This window comes from Poecilia formosa, unplaced genomic scaffold, assembly GCF_000485575.1.
Source record: "Poecilia formosa unplaced genomic scaffold, Poecilia_formosa-5.1.2 Scaffold298, whole genome shotgun sequence".
NCBI lineage: Eukaryota > Metazoa > Chordata > Actinopteri > Cyprinodontiformes > Poeciliidae > Poecilia > Poecilia formosa.
In genome coordinates, this window is record NW_006800237.1 from 574,388 (window position 1) to 595,037 (window position 20,650).

Sequence of the window (20,650 nt, forward strand, 5' to 3'; positions counted from 1 at the left end):
CTTTTATTTGGGTCCCGCTTTGTGCGCAGCGGTAAATCTTATTAGCTCCATTGGCTACGTGCGCCGCAAATAATTGTTTTATTAATATTGCACGTTTTCCAGTTGAAACGTGAACATTAGGTTTTTTTTTTTGTTTGTTTGTTTTTTAAAAAAAATATTGCTAGAAAACCTTTCTACTTCTGCAGTCTGTCATGGCGAGCCGCGTCTCCATTCACTCCCAGCTCTCCTCCATCATGGAGACGATGGCCAAGTCTGCGTTCAGCCAGGTCTGCAAGCTGGTGGACCAGGACTCAGCCGAGCTGCGGTCGGAGCTGTCCCGGCTTCTGTTTGCCAATTCAGCCCTGACAGAGAAAGTGAACAGTCTGGAGTGTGAACTAACAAGTGTGGTCAGAGACACGCCCAAGAAAAGTAGAAGTTATTGCAGCGTAGGTGTGCAAACTGCCTGCAGCAGAGACGAGAAGCATCATGATGGTATCTGAGTATCGCAAACTAAAACAGCAGGTCATTGTGAGCAAACGTGATCCGCATTGATTTACCCAACTTGCCTTTGTTTCTTTTCTATTTCCCAGTGGCCTGCCCTCCCACTATAGAGGGGATCTTTGGAAAAGACTGGTGTATAAATCTGTGGAAGGACAGAGATCCATGCAGTCCCCAGAGATGCACAGACTCACCAGGGTCTCCTGATGATGAGGTGAGAAGCGGTTACTCCAGGGCATTCTGTGTGTTATTATGGACACAGAAGTGCTTACAAATCAATATTACAGCATAATAATTAACAGTTTCCCACGATCATTAGGGCACACTGCCCTGCATGTCTGAGGTGTTTCTTTGCTTCAGCCCACCTGATTTTAATTGAAGGCTGATTAAAAGGCACTATGTCATGTTGTATTTAAAAATATGCAAATAAGCGTGAAATATCACTTACAAGATTGGGTATTTATATGTTTGTTTTGCTTATAAGTGCCTAAAAGCCTACAATAAAACACAAGAGTAAGTTTTTAAAGTATAGTTTCCAAAGCAGCCAACAACTCATACAGTTGGTTATCCACAATTTTTGAAAATGTGTTTTAAAATGCCTTTCATACATTACTTGAACTGGTCTTATTTTAGAGATTTTTTTTCTAATGTAATTTATGTCCCTCAATTTACATTAACCTGTGAAAGGTTGTGGCCAAAATGATGTTTTAACCCATTTTTTTCAAGATATGTCATAAAATGTTCAACAAGTAGGCCTGTATGAATTCTGTACTATTTCAAAGATTAAAATATTAAATTGTAATAGTCCATCCATTTAGCCGATGGGCATCATTTGTTACTGCAGATTATCTTAACCAATAAAAACAGTGAAAGATTACATTGTGCATTAAAATAAAAATTAATTCTGCTTATATTAACGTTTAACACAAATATTAGAAATGTTGAATAAAAAATTCCAATCTTTTGATGGTAACTGGAGCTTAAATGGGTTTGATAGACTATCCAGCCATTTTTTTGAAATGTAAGTAGAGGCAATAATATCTTGAAGGCTATTTGTTCAATTAAAAAAATCTACTCATCTTCAGTTGAATATGTTGGCTGTTTTCTGTAAAAGGATCAAGAGAACTAGTAATGTGTCAATAAAACTCTTTTTGTAAAGTATGGTGAACTGATCAGTTTTTACTTCATTAAAACATTTTACTGTAAGTTTACTTTTTCTGCATTTTGCTAGGTTTATGTCTTTATTTTGTATGACTCTTGATCAAATAACTAATTCGACTCTAATAACTGAAGTTAAACAACCTTTCCATTTCAAATTACAGCTGGTAATCCACAATTTTTGAAAATGTGGTCCTTTGAACTTGAGATTAAAACAAGACTTTGTGTTTAACAGCCTACAGCAGCTCAATCGGACCAAGTCACACTTGCCGAGATCAAAAAAGAGGAGATGATGCCAAATGCTGCCACTAACTCAGATGAAAAAGCAATTTCCAATGAAGGTAAGAAATATGTGAAGAATTGGAACGGAATGGGTAAATAGAGCAATGTTTTTCCTCCTTTCTGAGTTTAAATTGCTGCCTTTGTACATCAGCACAGGAAGAAAGCATGGCTGAGGAATCGGACCAGAAGTCAGTGGATTACTCTGTCGATGGCAGTACTTGCAGCTTGCCACTTGACGGACAGGAGGATTCGTTATTAGAAAGTACCGAAGAAGCACTTGTGCAGTTTATCAGTATCAATGATACAACAGAAGAGGACTTTAGCGCCCATATCGTACCAATTGAAGTGGAGGACGACGATGATGATGAGGAGGAGGAGGAGGATGATGATGTTCAGTTTGTCCAAGCAAGTCACAATGAAGCAGAATCGAGCCCTGCAGTCGGGCCCAGTCACGACAAACAGCAGACATTACCGACAAACAGCACTGACAGCCGTTTCACTAATGTTAAAGACTTCCCCAACAACTTGAATGTGGTCAGTGTGAAAACGACCAGAGCTCCAAAAAGCAACACGTTCACATGTCATGTATGTAGCAGGACGTTCTTTCACAAGGGCACACTGACACACCACATGAAGTCACATAAGACAAACTTCTGCAGCATCTGCAAGCAACATTTCCCTCAAAAAAAGCTGAACTCACACAGATGTGTGCCGCCTATTTCACATCAGAGAAGTAGCAAGTCGTGCGAGTTGTGCGGCAAGATCTTTGCCAACCAATCAGCTCTGAGGATTCACTATGTTGTCCATACAGGTGAGAAACCCTACAGGTGCAGCCTGTGCGGCAAAAGGTTTACTCAGAAAGGCAATTTAAAATGTCATCTACGCATCCATACTGGCGAGAGACCTTTCCTGTGTGTTAAGTGTGGAAAGACCTTCACGCAGAAGGTGAACCTCAGTCATCATCTAATGGCACACATAAATCGTGAGGTTGTTGGAGGAGGGTCAGTGAGTCAGAAACAGCCTAAACCTAGCAACATGTAGCAGCGGAAACTAGGGGTGCACTGATAAGTTGATCGGACGATACATTTGCTCCGATTTCCTCAATTTTGGGAGATTGGTGATCATCCGATACTTACATGTGAAGCCGATCTTATCTACTCATCTTATCTACCTCGGCAAGGGTCCAAAAATCAACCACTGTCCTCTTTTGCTCTTCGTTGAGACGTTTAACTGATAGGCCGGTCCATCAGGTCATGTCTGAACATTTACAGTTAACAGTAGTCACCTCACTGTTGCCAAATCAAAAGAAAATCCGTATCGGCATGTCAGGTTTTTTTAAAGATCAGTAATCGACGATCGGCCAGAAAATTGCAATCTGTGCACCCTTAACAGAAACTTGTCACTACCTGGTTATAATGTCTTATTAGCTAGATTAGTGAAATGCATCATGTGACTTTTTACACTAGTTTAAATGTTAATGTCTTGATGGTAATGTTTTGTCTTTAGTATTGTGGTTGGAGTGTTGAGAACAAATGTTTTTGTAATTTATTTGACATTTTTCATGTTTTTTTTTCTCTATTAAAACAAAGTCATATGTACAAATGTGTTCATTTGTTTTATTTCATAAAACTCAATTTCAGTTATATGCTAGTAAAATCGATGCTGCTAGAGCCATCTCTGGAACAGAATCAGCTCAGGCAAGCCTTACATTCAAAGAAAGCAATTTCTATTAGGCATAAGAATGAAATAAGACTACATGAAATCAGATTTACAGAATGTTGACGATTTCTCTTCAATTCATAAATCACGGTGGAACCATAAAAAGTAACTTTTCAAACACAATATCAATAACAGCCTGCGGAGCTTATTTAGATATATGACCAAGAGATAAACAATTCAATTTTAGTTATATTTCAGGAAAAATGACTTCGGTTTCATTTCAGTGCCAAAGAATTAAAAATGGCGTCGAACAAATAAAAAGCTGGTCAAAGGAACAAGCTTGTTTCACCTTTTTGTTCCAAGGAGGTAGTTTTAAAGGTCGGCCAGGACCATTTCCCCAGAGTCAGTAATTTGGTATTTCTTGGGACAGTCCTTCTGTGGCCTGATATATTAGGAACAAACACATGCAACAATGCAATGAAGGCAAGATCTTTTCATTTCTTGCTGACTGATGAGTCAAACTCAGACCTGTGAGAATAAATAATCTATTATAATGGACCTATAAGCTCAACTATTATTTAACCACTGCTACGTTAGTCTCTCCACTCTAGCTAAAAAATATGACAAACAGTAGCACAGGTAACAATAGATAACACAATCCGACTCTCTTTGCTCCAAATCAGTATTTTTCCTCCATGTTGGATGTTAGTAAAGATATACTGCCGCATGTTGAGTCACTCTGAGCAGTGCTGAGAGGACCTGTGTCAAATACCTCTGGTTTGACCATCCAGTTGAAACACTGATGGTGATTTAAACCATATTTATACGCGTAGCATTTGCCACATCCCACGCAGCTATAAGGCTTTTCACCCGTGTGCGTTCGAAGGTGTATGTTTAAGGAGCTTTTCTGGGAGAAACTTTTGCCACAGTCTGGACAACTGTAAGGCTTTTCACCAGAGTGCACTCGCTGGTGCAGCTTCAGGTACGTTTTCTGAGCAAACCGTTTTCCGCACACAGAGCAGCTGAAAGGCTTTTCGCCCGAGTGCCGTCTGATGTGCACTTTTAAGCTGCTTAAATAGTTAAAGATTTTTCCACAGAATAAACAGTCAAAGCGCTTTGGTGCCTTAACAAGTTTGGGCTGAAAGGGGAGTTCTTTGGTTGTGTTTGTTTGGAGACAGTTCGTGTAATCTGAGGGTTCCACCGAGGCTGGAGGAGGATTTGTGTTTTCCACAAGACTGCCCAACGCTGCGTCCTCTATTAATCTGTCCGCGATGGTCGGCTGTGCCCGCTGTAGCATTTGTCCGTCCGACATCATGGGGAAATTATTCATCTCCCCTGAGTGAAGCTGCAGTTCATCGACGGATCTGTGAAGCATGCTGTCATCTTCAAACATCCCAACAACTGTAGAATGAAAATGCATCCAGTTAAATTGTAGGCAGTTAATCTGTTTTGTTTGATTTCTCTCCGCTCTTACTTTTCCTGGTGTCAGCACGACTCATCTGTTGACCAATAGGGTGATCGTCATACATCTCTTCTTTGACAAAAATAAGATCCGGTTCTCTCCCCATCATGTCAGCTGCCTACCAACAGCATACAAGAAGCAGCTAAAAATACATCCCTCATTATTCAGTCCATCATATGACTGAATTGCAAAAATAAGACACACAGCTGACCTCTGCTCCTATGTTTGTCATAGCAGCCTCCATTGGCAGTCTTCTCTGAGGGTGAAGCTTCTCTTCTCTCCACAGATCCATGCACCAATCCTTCCCAAATACTCCTTCGATGGCTGGAGAAGACTGGTGCTGATCTAGAAGGAAAACAAATAGAGCTCATACTGAAATTTGATGCAGATTGTCACCTTTCTATACATGCAGTTATACAAAGACAGGCAGAAAGCAAACAATAACTCCAAGTAACAATAATATTAACCAGAATACAAGCCTATAGGGTGCACTATGCAGCAAAAAAAAAAAAAAAAAAGAGGGGGGGGGGATAAAACCCTGAGTGTCAGGCTTGATTCAAGCTTCTGACCTGAAAGTTGTCTGACGCTGGTGTTGACATGTGCAGGGTAGGCATGTCCCTCTCTGGCTGCTCTCAGCTGGACCTCCAGAGAGTAGCACCTCTTCTTCAGCGCCTCGTTCTCCGTCTTATGCAGAGATATCTCAGTGTGAAGGACGGAGGAGCATTCGTCAGCCAGGCTGCTGATCTCAGCCAAAGCCGCCTTTGTTAGCCTGTCCAGGATGACGGCCAGCTGTGTCCGAAAACTCCTGTTAGCGCTGTCGCACATCATCTCGCCAAAGTAGCTGAGTATTTCTAATTTCGGCAAGATTACCCCCACGAAGTAGCGTTGCTCCTATAATCAAATATGTGATACAGCTGTACCGCAAAGGATTATGGGAAATCTATAGGCGAAAGCACCACAATGTATACTGTATGTTAAGGCAACAGCGTGTGTTCCTGCCTCAACTCGATTTATAGGGCTTTTGCTGAAAATATATGGATAGAAAATGTCATAGGACAGAGAAGACAAGTATTGTAAAACATCTCTCAAAACATAATTGAATAAAAAAAAACTTTAATGTATGATTAATTCATAAAAAATATATTTGTTCTGTAAAGGTCGCGGTTGCAAAATCAGCACATATTACATTATTTGTCGTTATCTTTCAAATACAGTCGGAACTTCTCCTGTTTCACACCTTCACACGTTTTTTTCAATTACTTATTTACCTACGCACAATAAAAGCTATATAAAGCTTCTTTATTAATAAAATTTAAACATATATAATCAGTGTTGAGCTATTGCAAAAATATTTCTAAAAGAAGAGGGGGGAATAATATAAAATGTATATGTTACTAGATCTTTACTCAGACTTAAAACTAGACATTATTTGAAGTTGTTGCCATCTAGTGGTGATTATTTGTAATAGCCAAATGAGTGATTTTCAGATGTGCAAGTATACAGTGACTGTCCAACCATGTTTTTGAGATACAAAAAAAAGGCAATGAATGATCATTTAAAAACGTTTTCCACCTTTAGTGTGACATATTAAGTTCAACCGAAAAGCAAACTAAAAGCTTGAAATGCTGTTTGTATTAAATCTAAGTTATGTATGACTTTCCTTTTTTTTAAGCTGAATAACAAAAATAAAACAACTCATTTATGTTCTAATTTATTGAGGTGCATCTGTACAGAGTGTACAATGACCCACAGGGATGATAGGCTAATAATAAACTCACCTTTTACGAGGTAATGCTTGATTTAATTAATCTACTATAGCACACTAAAACTATGAAATAAAATGTATGATAAATATTAAGTAAACAAAATCCCCTAAGCCTTCAAACCTTTGTGTTTTCAGCCAAACAAATTTTAATGATCTGTTGATAACCATTAATGCTACTGTCCATCTGCTAGTTCAGCTGCTTTAATAGCGACTTAATAGTACCTGGAGTGTTTTCTATATATCTGAAGCACTTTCTCCTATGCTAGTTGATTTCACAATGTATCAGATGAATGCATTTGTAAGTTCTCAGGAGGAACTGGCTTTTACCAGACTATTAAAAAAATATATTTGCTTGTTGAAACATCAGTTTCTGATATCTGCACAGAAAACCTTTCAGTGATGTGTTCAAAATATGCACTGTTAGACACACATTCATATCTTAAGAAAAGTAAACTTTATTTTCCAATAGCTGTTTAAATCAGAATGAAGAAAAGAAATAAATGTTAGCCATTGTCATTTTATGTGGTTCCGTGTATAATTGTTTCACTAAACGACTCGCCTCCATAGACGTTTAGGCTAGGATCTAGATGCAGAGTCAGATGTTTCTTCAGATTACACTTCTTTGTGAAACCCTTGCCACAGCTGACACAAACAAAAGGTTTTTCACCTGTGTGTGTGCGCTGATGCATATCAAGGGTGCACTTCTGAATAAAACCCTTTCCACAAATAGTGCATCGATAGGGCTTTTCCCCGGTGTGTGTGCGCTGGTGTGTGTACAGGTGGCCTTTCTGGGCGTATCGCTTTCCGCACAGCGTGCACCGGAATGGCTTCTCGCCTGTGTGACTTCGCTGGTGAATTTCAAGCTGGCTGAAGCATCTGAAACCCTTGCCACACTGCATGCAGCCAAACCTCTTTGCAGATGAGTTCCTAAAAGTGTGGAGCTTCACATTCCTGGATGCGCTGATGTTTTGGGAGGCAACATTTTGAACCACTTGTTTCCCTTCCTGCAGTGTAGCGTGAGCCGGTGTTAGTTGTGGATTCCACTGCATCTCCAGTCTCCTGGAGTCAGCACGAGGCAGCTGGCTGCTTGATCCCATAAAGCTATTAGTGAACAGAGGTTGCTGGTGTTCTGCACTTGGTTTAGGATGCTGCATCACATTTGGAGCCTTTTGGGTATCCATGACCACATCCTTTCCTGTTGACAGCAGGTGGAAAATGTAAATACTCCCAATAACCAACATAATGTAGCAAAGGCCAAACAAAAACAATCTAAAAACTCACTTGCTTCATTTGTTCCGTCTTCTTCAGTGTTTCTGTTATCCACATCTGATGGTTCTTCTTTTACCACTATCAGTTCAGACAAGTCATTTGGTGGGTTTGCAACCTAAATTTCACAAATGTAAAAAATAATTAAACTGGACTACATATTTACATAGTGGCTTTTGAAATCGTACACAATTCTGCTAAAATACCAGGTTTTTATGAGGGGAAAAAAATAAACAGACCCTAGGTCATTTGAAAACTCCTTCCACATATGTTGTGATGTTTATCCTGTGCAGCTTAATGGAAAACCAAACAAACCAGCGATAGTTGTGGACTTTGGCTCGGCCATTACCCTCGATTATGATGCAACCTCCACCCCATTTCACTGGGGTTATACACAGTGAAATGGGATGAAATGGTAAAACCAAAGTGGTTTTACCAAAACAAACTATCCTGAAAGGTTTTGGTAAAATATCACCAAGTTTGGATAAGCCATTTAGAATAAATATCCAGTCTTTGTAAAGTCCCCATGCTCCAATTTTTTTTCTCCATTTAAAGGAGACTGCCTTCCATTTCTTATGGTGTAGCATATATATAATTCCACAGATATGTTGAATATTTCTCCTTATTAATAACTTTGTACCATGAGATTCTTTTGATTATTAGTAATTTCTTTGCAAATTGTGGCTTTAGCTAAAGCAGTGGTAACGAAAGTCAATCCTCAAGGCCTAGTAATCCATGATTTATGTTATGTCCCAGCTTTACTCAGAACTAGGAAATTCTGACTGGGAGGTCGAAAAAAAATTAACTGGAACACCCTCTGAAGTCAGATTTCAATGATGTTCATCAGAGGTACTGCGAACTATGTCTATGGGCGTCGCCATGTTGAATTTCAGTATCTAATACATTTATTTTTCAGCTGAAAATGCACAGGACAATTGTCAGAGTATATGTGGGAGAAGATTTGAAATGATTGCATAAAGTCAAACAGGTTTAAAATAGACTGTATTTGTTTCAGCTTGGGTACTTACTTCAGGTGAAGTATGCTCGTCACTTTGGTCCAAACTGTCCATCTCTGTTGAGGATCGTATGTTTTCCCACGTGGTTCCACCACTATGCAGTGCACTTAAATACAAAATATTAGAGGTCAAACAAAACAGTCAAGATAAACAGCTTTGGGTAGAATTGAACACTATACATACTTTGAATTGTCTGAAGCCAAAAGAGCTTTATTTTCTGAAGACTCCCTCATCTCTGAGCATGCTGCAGCTGCTGTGCCCTGCCTGCGCTCCTGAGCCATGAACAGTAACTTCTCCATCAGCTGTAGCTTCTCTGTGAGAGAAGCGATTTCATTTCGCCCTCTTGTTATTTCTATTTTCAGCATCTTGGACTCGATCTCCACCAGTTTGCTTATTTCCATCACAGCTGTTTTGGATAGCGCATCCATGATGGAGACGAGCTGCGTCTGGAAGGAGAAGGCTGTGGACATGTTTCTCGTTGGTCTCCCGTGACAAGCAAAATTCACGCAGGCGAGTTGCCACAGTCAGGATTCCTTCGTGATGACTACAACAACATGTAGTTGCACTGTTTGGTGCGAGAAGAACAGTACAGGCATGCATAAGGGTAAAACTCAAGTTGTTCAAATGCAAACTTTGACTCCATCTAGCGGTGAGGCGGAAGCATAGCAATTATACAAAAATACTGTAATATTGAGTTAAAATATTGACATGTGTTGTTTAGTTTATCAAAGCGTTAGTTAATATTGATGAATGTTAGCTAAATGTCAACTTTGCATTATAATCGGAGCATTTTGGACGCTACTTTTTCGGGAACTTCAGCGACCAGAAAGCAGTGCGGTGTTGCAAGATGTGTGATTGGCTGATGAAACGTCAGTTCAGGAAGTAGTGCATGGAATTAAACTTACTCATTTGCCGACTGAAAATCCACATGACCATCTGCTGTTTCGAATTTTCTCTGCAAGGTATTAACAGTAATTTGTTTCTATATTTAAAATATTGCATTTTAGGTTTGCAGTTGTTTCTACGTACTAAGAAAAGCGCTTGTATTAACGTACTGACTAGTGGTTCTCCTGTACTTGAAGTAGGGTACAAGTAAATTCCCACGTAGCCTGACATGTTTAGTAAACCACATTTGATAAAAGTTTTTATCATAAAATATTTGTTAAATGTTTACAAAAGCTTTGCTACGTGCATTTTCCACACAGTTGCAAAACTGTTTTGTAGCTGACTTCCTTTAATGTTGCAACCTTTCTCTCTTCTTGCAGTGCTGTGATGGCTGGAAGAAGAGTTGTGGTCTTTCCTTCCTCAGCAGAGCTGGGTCCAGTCTTGGCCCATCTGGTGACCTCTCGGGCCGAGAAGGCCATAGCCTCTCATGGCAGGTTCACCCTGGGCCTCTCAGGAGGAAGCCTTGTGTCCATGCTCAGCAAAGAGCTGCTTGCTCTGCCCCAGCCAGATTGCAGCAAGTGGGTGATTGGCTTCTGTGATGAGCGCCTGGTTTCTTTCGATGATCCAGAAAGCACATTTGGGCTTTACCAGGTCAAATTTCCTGCTACTTAGTTAAATATATGGCTCTTAAAGTATTTTGCACCAAATGGCGTTTAAATTAAATGGCAGACTTCTCTTCTGTTTTAGAATCAGTTGTTTCCCAAGATCAACATCCCTGAGAGTGGAATCTTAACAATAGACTCCTCTCTGCCAGTGGCAGAGTGTGCAGAGGATTACGCCTGTAAACTGAAACAGGTCCAAATTAATTCCAAGCTTTTATGTTTTTTACTACCTGGTTGGTTCTTTGAATGTAATTGAATTCTTAAATTCAAAATAACAGGTGTTCCCAGGTGAAGAGTTTCCCGTGTTTGACCTGTTGCTGCTGGGCATGGGACCAGACGGACACACATGTTCTCTTTTTCCAGGTCATCCCCTTCTGGAGGTAATTGCAATTTGTAACAGAAGTCTGTATAGTGTTTAAGACTTAACCACTTCTGTGAACTTTCAATGAGTCGGGCTGTCTTATATTTCTCCATAAGAGTTTAACGTTGCCTGCGTTTGTATTTATTTTTACTTGAGTAATTCCCTGTCACACCTGATACAGTAGAAGTAAAATAGATGTTTCAAGAAAAGTAGAGTGTGAATAGAACATGATGCGTCTCTCATGTCCTGTCTTGGTCTCATGAAAGACAGAGTCCTTTGAGCTGAAGTTTAATTAGTGATGGTTTAGACCATTTACGCTATACTTTATGTATGGTTTAAACATACGTTCAAAGTGTTTGTCAGTCATCAGCAGCTTCTGCACAGATGTGCTGTTGATGCTAAATGTAGAACTTATCCCATACATTTCCCCCACACAGAATAATTAAATGTTTTGCCACCAGCAGCTAAAGACGGCTGTTCCCATCGTCCAGCTGATGTCAGGGTTAGAGCTGAATTGGAGCAATTATACTTTTTAACTCAACCTACTCTCTCATAAAAACCATCCCCAACCCTCTCAGCTCTCAACTACTAATTAGGGCAGATCATCCATCATGAGCTGACATCATCAAGCTGACTGATGAAAGTTAGCTTACTTTGGCAAAAAGGTAAAATGTTTTACATGAAATTACTTATTCAGTAAGACTGGAAGCAGTGCATCAATAACTGAATAATCTCCACTGATTTTAATGTATGTTGCTTGTGAAATGTGAAGCATAAAAAGTTATGTCTTGGCCTTTGTCTGTATCTCACACGCAGGAAACAAAGAAAATTGTGGCTCCTATCAGTGATTCTCCCAAACCGCCTCCACAACGCGTCACTATGACTTTCCCAGTGGTGAACGCTGCACGATGTGTGGCCTTTGTCTCAACAGGTGGAAGCAAAGCCACTGTTTTGAAGGTGATGGTTGGAAAAATATGATTTATATACAACCTTTCATTTTTTTTATATGATATATAATGTCCCTACTTATTATCAGATGCAATGTAGATTTCACACGTGTGTAAATTTTGCACTTGGAAAGAGTGTCTCTGTATAAATCCTTCTATTTTCACAGTCACAATAAACATACTATTTGTAGAAAAATCAATTAAATTAACCAAAACCTTTTGGGTTTTTCATATACAAATGACTGAAAAACAATGTAGTAATAAAAGCATCAACCATTTTGACACACTAAGAAAAACAGAGGAGCTTAATCTGGTTATTTGTGCAATTTTGTCAGATTTGCAACTCAGAACTCATCTTTTTTTCTTTTTTTTTTTTTTGTAGGAGGTTCTGGAGGGTGGAAAAGCTTCGCCGTATCCAGCCGCACGTGTTGCACCAACCAGCGGTGAATTGTTTTGGCTAATTGATGACCCTGCAGCTGCCGCCTTGACTATCCAGGTTGAAAGGCCAGGTGCAGGAGCCAAACTTTAAAACTCTCAGTCTGATGACGAATCAGCACATCAACAGGAAATACAAAATGGTACATTCCTGCATTAGTAAAATTGTGCTTAAGAATACATATGAATAACATACCTTAACACTTTCTGGATAATTACATTTGTGTTTTGCTCCTGTATGAATGTAATGTGTATTGGGACATTTGTTGGATGTCTTAATTTTACTGAAGAACAAAATAATTACTGTACATCTACATTAGTGTTATTCTTTTAATGCATTACCACTTTGTTTAGTTAAAACTTGTAAGTTATAAACATACCCCAGTGTGATTAAAGCCTCAGTGTACCTGTAGAAATGTTTCCTTGATGTAATTTTTTTTTTGAGATTATGTTTTCCTCTTTATTTGAACATGACCGCAAAAAACAAAAAAAAAACACAAAAAAAACACATTTTTATTCTGGTTTCCTTTGAAGGAGCGAATTAAGTTGATCTTGTGGTTTGACTGCCTGGAAATGTTTTTTACGTTTCTGAAATATGAAATAAAGGACACGTTTCATTGGGGAAAAAAAAGGGGGGTGGGGATCACATTTTGTGTCTGGTTGCAGTTTCCCCTTTAAGACGGAGGCTACATCCTACCCCTTTAAGGCTCAACTTCGCACTTCAACATTAGGACACTCTGCACAGACTGTGCTTGTTTTGTGATGGGTGCGAAACGCAAAGCTACTATTCATTTTAATTTAAAACGAGTGCAATAGGACAATAACATCACATAAAACATAGTCGTCGCAATGCACGGGCTCGCCGTCCCCCCCGCCGTGCTGCTCCTGCTGCTCCTCTCCTGCTGCTCCACTGTCCGGGGGTACTTCGCGGAGGAGCGCTGGAGCCCCGAGTCTCCGCTTCTGGCTCCCCGGGTTCTTCTCGCCCTCATCTGCAGGAACTCCGAACACTCTTTGCCGTACTTTCTGGGAACTATAGAGCGTCTCAAGTATCCTAAGGACCGTATGGCTCTATGGTAAGTTGGTGTAGGTAAGATTATACTGAAATAAAGACAAATGACTGCACATTTGGGGAATGTTTCTTTTTAATTAAGACAATATACAATGTTAAGGGGGGGAATAAAAGCGGTGGACATGCATTAGGAGGGATTTTGGACGCGTTACCAAATTATGTCACGCTGTTAACGTGTCGGGGTTTCACACTTGAATTTCATCGTGCACTATACAATAGATTAAATGCTCAGTCTGGCTTTGAAAACTCATAAGCTGAGTAAACATGGACACAGTTGATCAAGTTTTATGTGCAAAACTTAGTTCTGTAAACGTGGAGGGGAGGGGACGAGACTTGGCCACGAGGGGAGCTGTGTGATCCAGTATTGAAAATAAAATTTTAATTCAGCCATCCACTTCCATATCTCTCCATGTCTGAAACCAAACCTGATGGAGAAAATTCTTAGCCTTACATTAAATTAAAATATACATAAAACTATGCGATCAGTTAGCACATTGTAACATTTTACCATTAAAATATTGAAACAGTGTTACTGGACAGTGTGAATATGAGCTAGATTAGCAAGTGTAAGAATAAATATTTAGCTGTGTCAAATCATTTTGTAACCTTACCCAACGGTGAAATTATTCTGTTACATTAAATGTGATTTTGGGTCAATTTTAAAGCATCTGCTAATCTGCACCGCCTCGGTTATTTGGGGCGAGCACATATTCCAAAGCATATTTAGATTGTGCAAAGTCATAGTTAGGGTAATTTAGACATCTGTCTGCCAGCATTGGTGGAAATAAGGGAGGGGTTTCTCACATAAAAAGCAAGCAAATGACATGCTCCAACAGCCCACCCAGACTTAGGTGCTCATCTTTTTCTTCATCACCTCGCAGCAGAACATCAGCACGAAACAAGTGCGCCCATCACTACCAACAAACAACAAGTAATCATCATTTTTCTTTTATTTTTCTTTTTTACAGTTAACACGTGTTACGTTTGTTGAAGATGGTTTGGTAGATGTTTAACTCTGCTGTAAATAGTTTTTGACGTTTTAGTTTTACAGGCTCCTCCTCAGTCACAAACGGTTTGAGATGCTGTAAGCACTTCTTGTTCTTGGCACTTTGCTCTTGTTCTTTGCGTGTGCGCTCACAGCTGTTTGTAATGGTGCCGAAAACCTCTGAATCATAACCCACCAAACTGTCATTTAAATCCTTGGTGCATGCAATTAGTGCTGCAGAGTGACAACACAGTAAAAATAAACCAGATATAAGAGGTGCAACTTGTGTGAATATGTTTTTAGAGTATAGTGGAGATCATTAGTATCTACTTTTTTCTGAAGTGGTTTAATCTGTTTATGAACAGGAAACAGTTCAGATTCAAGTATGAGTTATGTAAAGGTTGAACGGCCCAAATAAATTTAGGAAGATGATTCAGGTTTCTCAGATTTACAAGAAATCTTTCCGGAACATCAACTATGACTTTCATTCAAAGAAATATCAAAAGAAGAAGAAGACAAAAAGAAATCTGGCTGTCAGATGGCAAGTGTTTTTAGAGGTTGGCCATAAATTTTGTTGTTACATTATTTATCTTTTTTTAACAGTATATATTAAGGTATATCCAGCAGAGTTACAGCAGACATATGTGTTTAATTAACTTTGTTCATTCACCGAAATGGCATCAGATGTTCATTTTCTTTAGATTTGTTCACTAATATGCATATGTAGACTTAAATTGTGATACATTGACTTCTGCAGGCAATGGTTTGCTTTGGATTTTATTTATTCAAATGCAAGTCAAACTTTTTTCAGATTTTTGTTAGTAAAAACGTGTGACATTTTCCTTGCTATTGCTTTAGTCCACTAAATGACATCCCAATAAAATACCTTCATGTTTGTGGTTGTATGAAAGACACATGCAGTGTTTGTGTTTCCAAGCACTGCATGATTATTTGATTATATGTGTTCTAAGTGCTGAAACAATATCTGTGATATGTTTTCATTCTTTCACAGAGTAGCGTCAAACTTCCCCGCTAACATAGGTTCATTTACCTCACAGTTCAAATCTTTTCCTTCCGTTTTAAGGTTAACAGACAAAGGTTTCACTTCTTGGTTGTGTCTTTTGTAGCCTTTGTGTATTTCTTTTGTACAGACTGCTAACCTAAAAAAATGTCATCTCAGCTCACAGTTTTTGTTGCCTGATGTTGGGATTATTAACACTCAATTCAGTTCCCACAGCTGCATACAATGACATTACACAAAGTGAACAGAGGGCTATTGTTATTTGAGTCGGGGTTTATTCTTTCCACCCAGTCTCTTGATTAAACCCAATCTGGCAACAGCTCTGCACTAAATCATTGTGAACCTGTTTTTGGTCAAACCTACTGATTTTATATGTTTTATTTCAATTTCTTGCACATTTGCAGGGTAGCAACTGATCACAATGAGGACAACACCACAGTAATTCTGCGTGAGTGGCTTTTAAAAGTGGAGAACCTTTACCATTATGTGGAGTGGAGGCCAAAAGAAGAACCCAGGTTTGTTGCATTGAGCTTCCAATACATTTAGGTGCTGCTACATGAAATCACAGAATCAATAAATGAACAAATTCCAACGAATAACTCTTAAGATGTATTTCTAAGTCGCTACGAGGACGAAGATGGCCCAAAGCATTGGACAGATCTCCGCTATGAGCACGTCATGAAGCTTCGGCAAGGAGCGCTGGAGTCGGCTCGTGAAATGTGGGCCGATTACTTGATGGTAGGTCGATACACTGTTCCATCGATACAAATGCACAACACCATGCATGTTTCCATTTCTTAGCACTGAGCCAGCTGTTGAACTATTTTTATCCTGTCGTTGCTGCCAGTGGATAAGTGTACAATCAAGGCCCAATCAAAAGCACTGTTATAATTTACAAAGAGCACAGGGCGTCAATTTCATACTGTTCCTAGTCCGATGCTTTGAACCGTAAGCACAATGCTGTGCGGATTTCTATTTGTTTTCTCCTGTTGCACTAGTGTGTAATCTTGAGGTTTCGTTGATCTACAATTGCAATAGTTCCGTCTCCTTTGAATTGCTTCTCCACGTTCTCTCTTGAGAGACGGAGAAAAAAAAAGTGAAATTGAGGGTTTGTTTTAACTAGACAGTTACAGCTAATTAGTAGAGTCCCACTCTTGTTTCACAATCGCTTTTTTTTTTTTAAGACACCGCTCTGCACATATATTCATGGGACATAAAAAGTTTATACGAGTCTTAATAGTCACGACAAAACTAAGTGCACCTTTGCTGTTTGCGTAGGATTTAAGGTTCCTAATCGAATCCACCCATACCTTATTACCAGCAGGTGTGACCAACTACATAAAAGTGGGAGTTTTTGTAGTTTGCTCTGTTGAAAGAGATTATAATTTTTGGCACTGGATTGCGGAAGAGTGATGGTTTCACATCGGTTTGCAGCCACAAGACCTGGGTTACTGTGGCTATAAATTTCACAAATTACTCTGGAGTCAAATCTCTGCCAATTTGGTAGACAGCTTAAACTTAGCATCAAATAAGTATCTCAAACCTCGCTGCAAATCTACAAAGGAACGGCTGGATAAAACTCCCAATAAAGTCCAGACCTCAGTCTGTTTGAAATGCCAAAGAATGACCTCAAGAGAAAATAAATACTTAACAATCCTCAGCGACTTGAAGTAATTCTGTAGCAGAGTTGCAAATTGTTCCTCCGCAATGAAAAGAGAAACCGATAAACTCGTCATGAGCATGTCTCCCATCATTTCTACTCTCTTCTGTGCAGTTGGTGGATTGCGATAACCTTCTCACCGATCGAGACGTACTCTGGAAGTTAATGAAAGAAAATAAAACAATAATAGCTCCGATGCTTGAATCCCGTGGCGCCTATTCAAACTTCTGGTGCGGAATGACTTCTCAGGTAGTGTTGTAATAATTTGGTTTACCTCACCTGATTTATGCAATGTAGTCACATGCTAACAAACCTCCCTTCACTAGGGTTACTACAGGCGGACACCTGCCTACCTCCCTATCAGGAAGCAAGTCCGCAAAGGTTGTTTTGCTGTTCCGATGGTTCATTCCACATTCCTTATGGACCTCAGGAAACGGGCTACCAGGCAGCTGGCCTTTCACCCGCCACATCCAGAATACAGTTGGGCATTTGATGACATCATTGTGTTTGCATTCTCTGCTCAGATGGCAGGTATTTAACGTGTAGCTGCCAGCTTATAAACATAAGCATGATGTTTATTTTGTTGTTACACTCAGCTTAATGATTTTTTTTTCTGCTTTTTTCCAGACGTTCAAATGTTTGTATGCAACAGGGAGACTTATGGTTATATTCCTGTACCCCTGCGCTCCCACAATACTTTGCAAGACGAAGCGGACAGCTTCTTACACTCGCTCTTGGAGGTTAATGGTAAGTTTTCTGCATTTTGACTGTGCCCAACCACTTCCTTGTCGCTAGCTTCAGCTCTTTGAAACCGTTTATGTGGCTACAGCATGAAACTTTACACAGCGTATCATTTTTACCATTTCTGCATCCATCTTCTATATTACATTCCAGTGCGGAATCCTCCCCTTATGCCTTCCAAATACATCCGTGTCCCTAGAAAAAAACCTGACAAAATGGGCTTTGATGAAGTGAGTAGAGTGATGTGAAGATGGAAATTGCAAAAATGGCCTCCTGCTCATCTCTTTTCTGTAAGACTCCCCGCTGCTGATAAATTGAGAGGTTACATTTGATGTGTCTTTTACGTGCATTTCAGGTGTTCATGATAAACCTGCCGAGACGGACTGACCGCAGGGACCGCATGCTGAGGGCATTGCATGAGCAGAAGATTGCATGCAAGATCATTGCAGCAGTAGATGGAAAGTAAGTTTACTCTTCTATAAGTGATAAAACAGCCTGTAGCTGTTACAAATGAATATTTTTGTTCTTTGGGCCAACTGTAACTGATCATGGGCTCCACATCCAAAATAGATCTGCTTCAGGAGAAAATTATAAACCTAATATTTAAGTTATTTTCGTATAAGGAAATGCTACTGAGAAACAGGTCCAGGTTAGCAGCTGGATCTTTCTCAATTCTGTGTTCTTAGCTCTAAAGGCGCTAACAAAATCAGCAGTTTCTGTCAGAGAAGAGTTGTATATTTACTAGTGGAAGTTATAAGTAGAACAGGTTTGAAATATTTGGAGGCAGGTAAGTGTTAATCGATGGCTGCACTGTTGCGTAACTTGCTGTAAATTTGCACTAGCATGAAGCACTGATACACCTCCACGTTGGATTTGTGGCTGAATTTAATGATTGTGAATAAAAGGAAGACACTGATTTGGAGTTCAAACTTATTTTACAAGCGAAATATCTACGGCAAGCTTTTCCCACACATCTCAGCTTTTTATTTGTTACAAATTTGCATTATAATGTGCGGTTCTTTTTTGCGTGATTCTTAAATCATGCCATTTTTACCTTGGTGTACTTCTTCTCTTCTTTGGTAAATGTGCTATAAAAATAAACTTCCTTTGCCTGCATTTCAGAGCGATGAATGTCAGTGAAATTCATGCGCTGGGCATCCATATGCTCCCTGGATACCAGGACCCTTACCACGGTCGACCACTGACAAAGGGAGAGCTGGGCTGCTTTCTTTCCCACTACAACATCTGGAAGGAGGTGAGCTTCAAATGCAGAACATTTAAACTGTTTTGAAATTGATAAACACTGACATGTCGTTATTTGTCTGTAGGTTGTGGAGCGCCGTTTGGAAACTTCCCTCGTGATTGAAGACGACCTGCGTTTCGAGGTCTTCTTCAAACGTCGCTTGATGAATTTGATGAGTGAGGTTGAGTATGAAGGACTGGACTGGGATCTTATGTAAGTTTGTTCTTCCTTAATATATCACAGTCACATTATATCTGCAGTTTTTCTCACCAAACCTCTCGGCTTCTTCCTTTCGTACAGATATATTGGTCGGAAAAGAATGCAAGTGGATCACAAGGAGAAAGCAGTGCCAAATATTCATAACTTAGTAGAAGCAGATTATTCATATTGGACTCTAGGTTATATGATTTCCCTGCAGGGTGCTGAGAAGCTTTTGAAAGCAGAACCACTGAAAAGGATTTTACCCGTCGATGAGTTTCTTCCTATTATGTACAACAAACACCCTGTGTAAGTTTTAACCCCAGCAAGTAAAAGTGCACACAGTTGCAGAAACCTCTTGGCAAACGTCTTATTTTCCTCACTTTGCTTCCTCACAGCTCTGACTACATGGAGCAGTTTGAAAACAGGGACCTGAAGGCCTTTTCCGCAGAGCCGCTCCTGGTGTTTCCAACTCACTACACGGGCGACCCCGGCTACATCAGTGACACGGAGACCTCCACCGTGTGGGACAACGATAAGGTCCGTACAGACTGGGACAGAGAAGCGCGCTCCGGAAAAACCCAGGAACAGGCCGAGATCAGCCGCGAGGCCCAGAACACGGACGTGCTCCACTCCCCTCTGGACAGTACGGCTCGGGACGAGCTCTAGGAGAAATTGAGAGAGAGCTTCAAATTGAAAGATTCCTTTAACGTCTGAAATTTTTTTATCCTTTTTTTTTTTAACCTAAATGTTTTTGATTTACTTTCACAGCAGGGATGTGATGTTGAAGTTTAAAGAATTGGATTTTTCAGATGTGACAACTTCAAAAGGGATCACGGCTGACTTTTACTGTGTTTGCTTTGATTTTATTATAATTGGGCACTAGACTTGTCATTGTTAATGGCATTTGCAGTACTCGCCTTCTGTCTGTCATACAGATATTAACAGATGCATATAAAATTAGACTGGCACATTTCAGCCATTTTAGGTCAACTACTTTTATGTTACACAGCAAAAATGTTTCTTTTCCAAACATCTGAACAGTTGCAGATGAATAAACAAAACGCAGTATTTGTCAACCTGTTTGGCTGCAAATAAAAAAAAAAGTTATTTTGTAATTTTCTTTTTTAGTAAACCACTTGAGATGAAATAAGCACCGTGGTATGAGAGGCGTATGGAAATACGTTCCACCCCCTATAAAAATGATTCACCCTTTTACTGTGTAAAAATATGTGCGTGGTTTATTGTATGAAGATAAAATTAAAGGTTTCATTTTAAAAAGTACATTTTGTGATCTTTATTTTGACAATAATATGCAATTGTACATAATATTTGCAGTGTCATTCTGTATGTGTCCC

General features: G+C 39.6%; 4 protein-coding genes across 4 annotated transcripts; 3 read left to right on the forward strand and 1 right to left on the reverse strand.

Moving 5' to 3' along the window:
- The first annotated feature begins 10 nt into the window (after positions 1-10).
- On the forward strand, positions 11-3,514 carry LOC103152012 (zinc finger protein 300-like). Its single transcript, XM_007572328.2, has 4 exons — positions 11-471; positions 570-691; positions 1,871-1,976; positions 2,069-3,514. Exons 1-4 carry the CDS (start codon positions 192-194, stop codon positions 2,956-2,958), a joined length of 1,398 nt encoding a protein of 465 aa, XP_007572390.1. The 5' UTR covers positions 11-191; the 3' UTR covers positions 2,959-3,514.
- A 5-nt stretch (positions 3,515-3,519) lies between these two features.
- LOC103152033 (zinc finger protein 585A) lies at positions 3,520-9,730 on the reverse strand. The gene is made up of 8 exons (XM_007572358.2): positions 9,269-9,730; positions 9,098-9,191; positions 8,085-8,187; positions 7,325-7,998; positions 5,608-5,929; positions 5,250-5,383; positions 5,051-5,156; positions 3,520-4,977 (listed from the first exon to the last, which is right to left on the reverse strand). Exons 1-8 carry the CDS (start codon positions 9,553-9,555, stop codon positions 4,256-4,258), a joined length of 2,442 nt encoding a protein of 813 aa, XP_007572420.1. The 5' UTR covers positions 9,556-9,730; the 3' UTR covers positions 3,520-4,255.
- A 206-nt stretch (positions 9,731-9,936) lies between these two features.
- Positions 9,937-12,936, forward strand: pgls (6-phosphogluconolactonase). The gene is made up of 6 exons (XM_007572327.2): positions 9,937-10,047; positions 10,351-10,621; positions 10,718-10,825; positions 10,911-11,012; positions 11,810-11,950; positions 12,323-12,936. The coding sequence occupies exons 2-6, from the start codon at positions 10,358-10,360 to the stop codon at positions 12,467-12,469; spliced, it is 762 nt and encodes a 253-aa protein (XP_007572389.1). The 5' UTR covers positions 9,937-10,047; positions 10,351-10,357; the 3' UTR covers positions 12,470-12,936.
- Positions 12,937-13,065: 129 nt separating this feature from the next.
- On the forward strand, positions 13,066-20,576 carry colgalt1a (collagen beta(1-O)galactosyltransferase 1a). The gene is made up of 12 exons (XM_007572331.2): positions 13,066-13,448; positions 15,855-15,965; positions 16,071-16,188; positions 17,225-17,359; positions 17,437-17,641; positions 17,738-17,857; positions 18,005-18,081; positions 18,207-18,313; positions 18,974-19,106; positions 19,180-19,307; positions 19,395-19,601; positions 19,691-20,576. The coding sequence occupies exons 1-12, from the start codon at positions 13,225-13,227 to the stop codon at positions 19,959-19,961; spliced, it is 1,836 nt and encodes a 611-aa protein (XP_007572393.1). The 5' UTR covers positions 13,066-13,224; the 3' UTR covers positions 19,962-20,576.
- Positions 20,577-20,650: the final 74 nt, after the last annotated feature.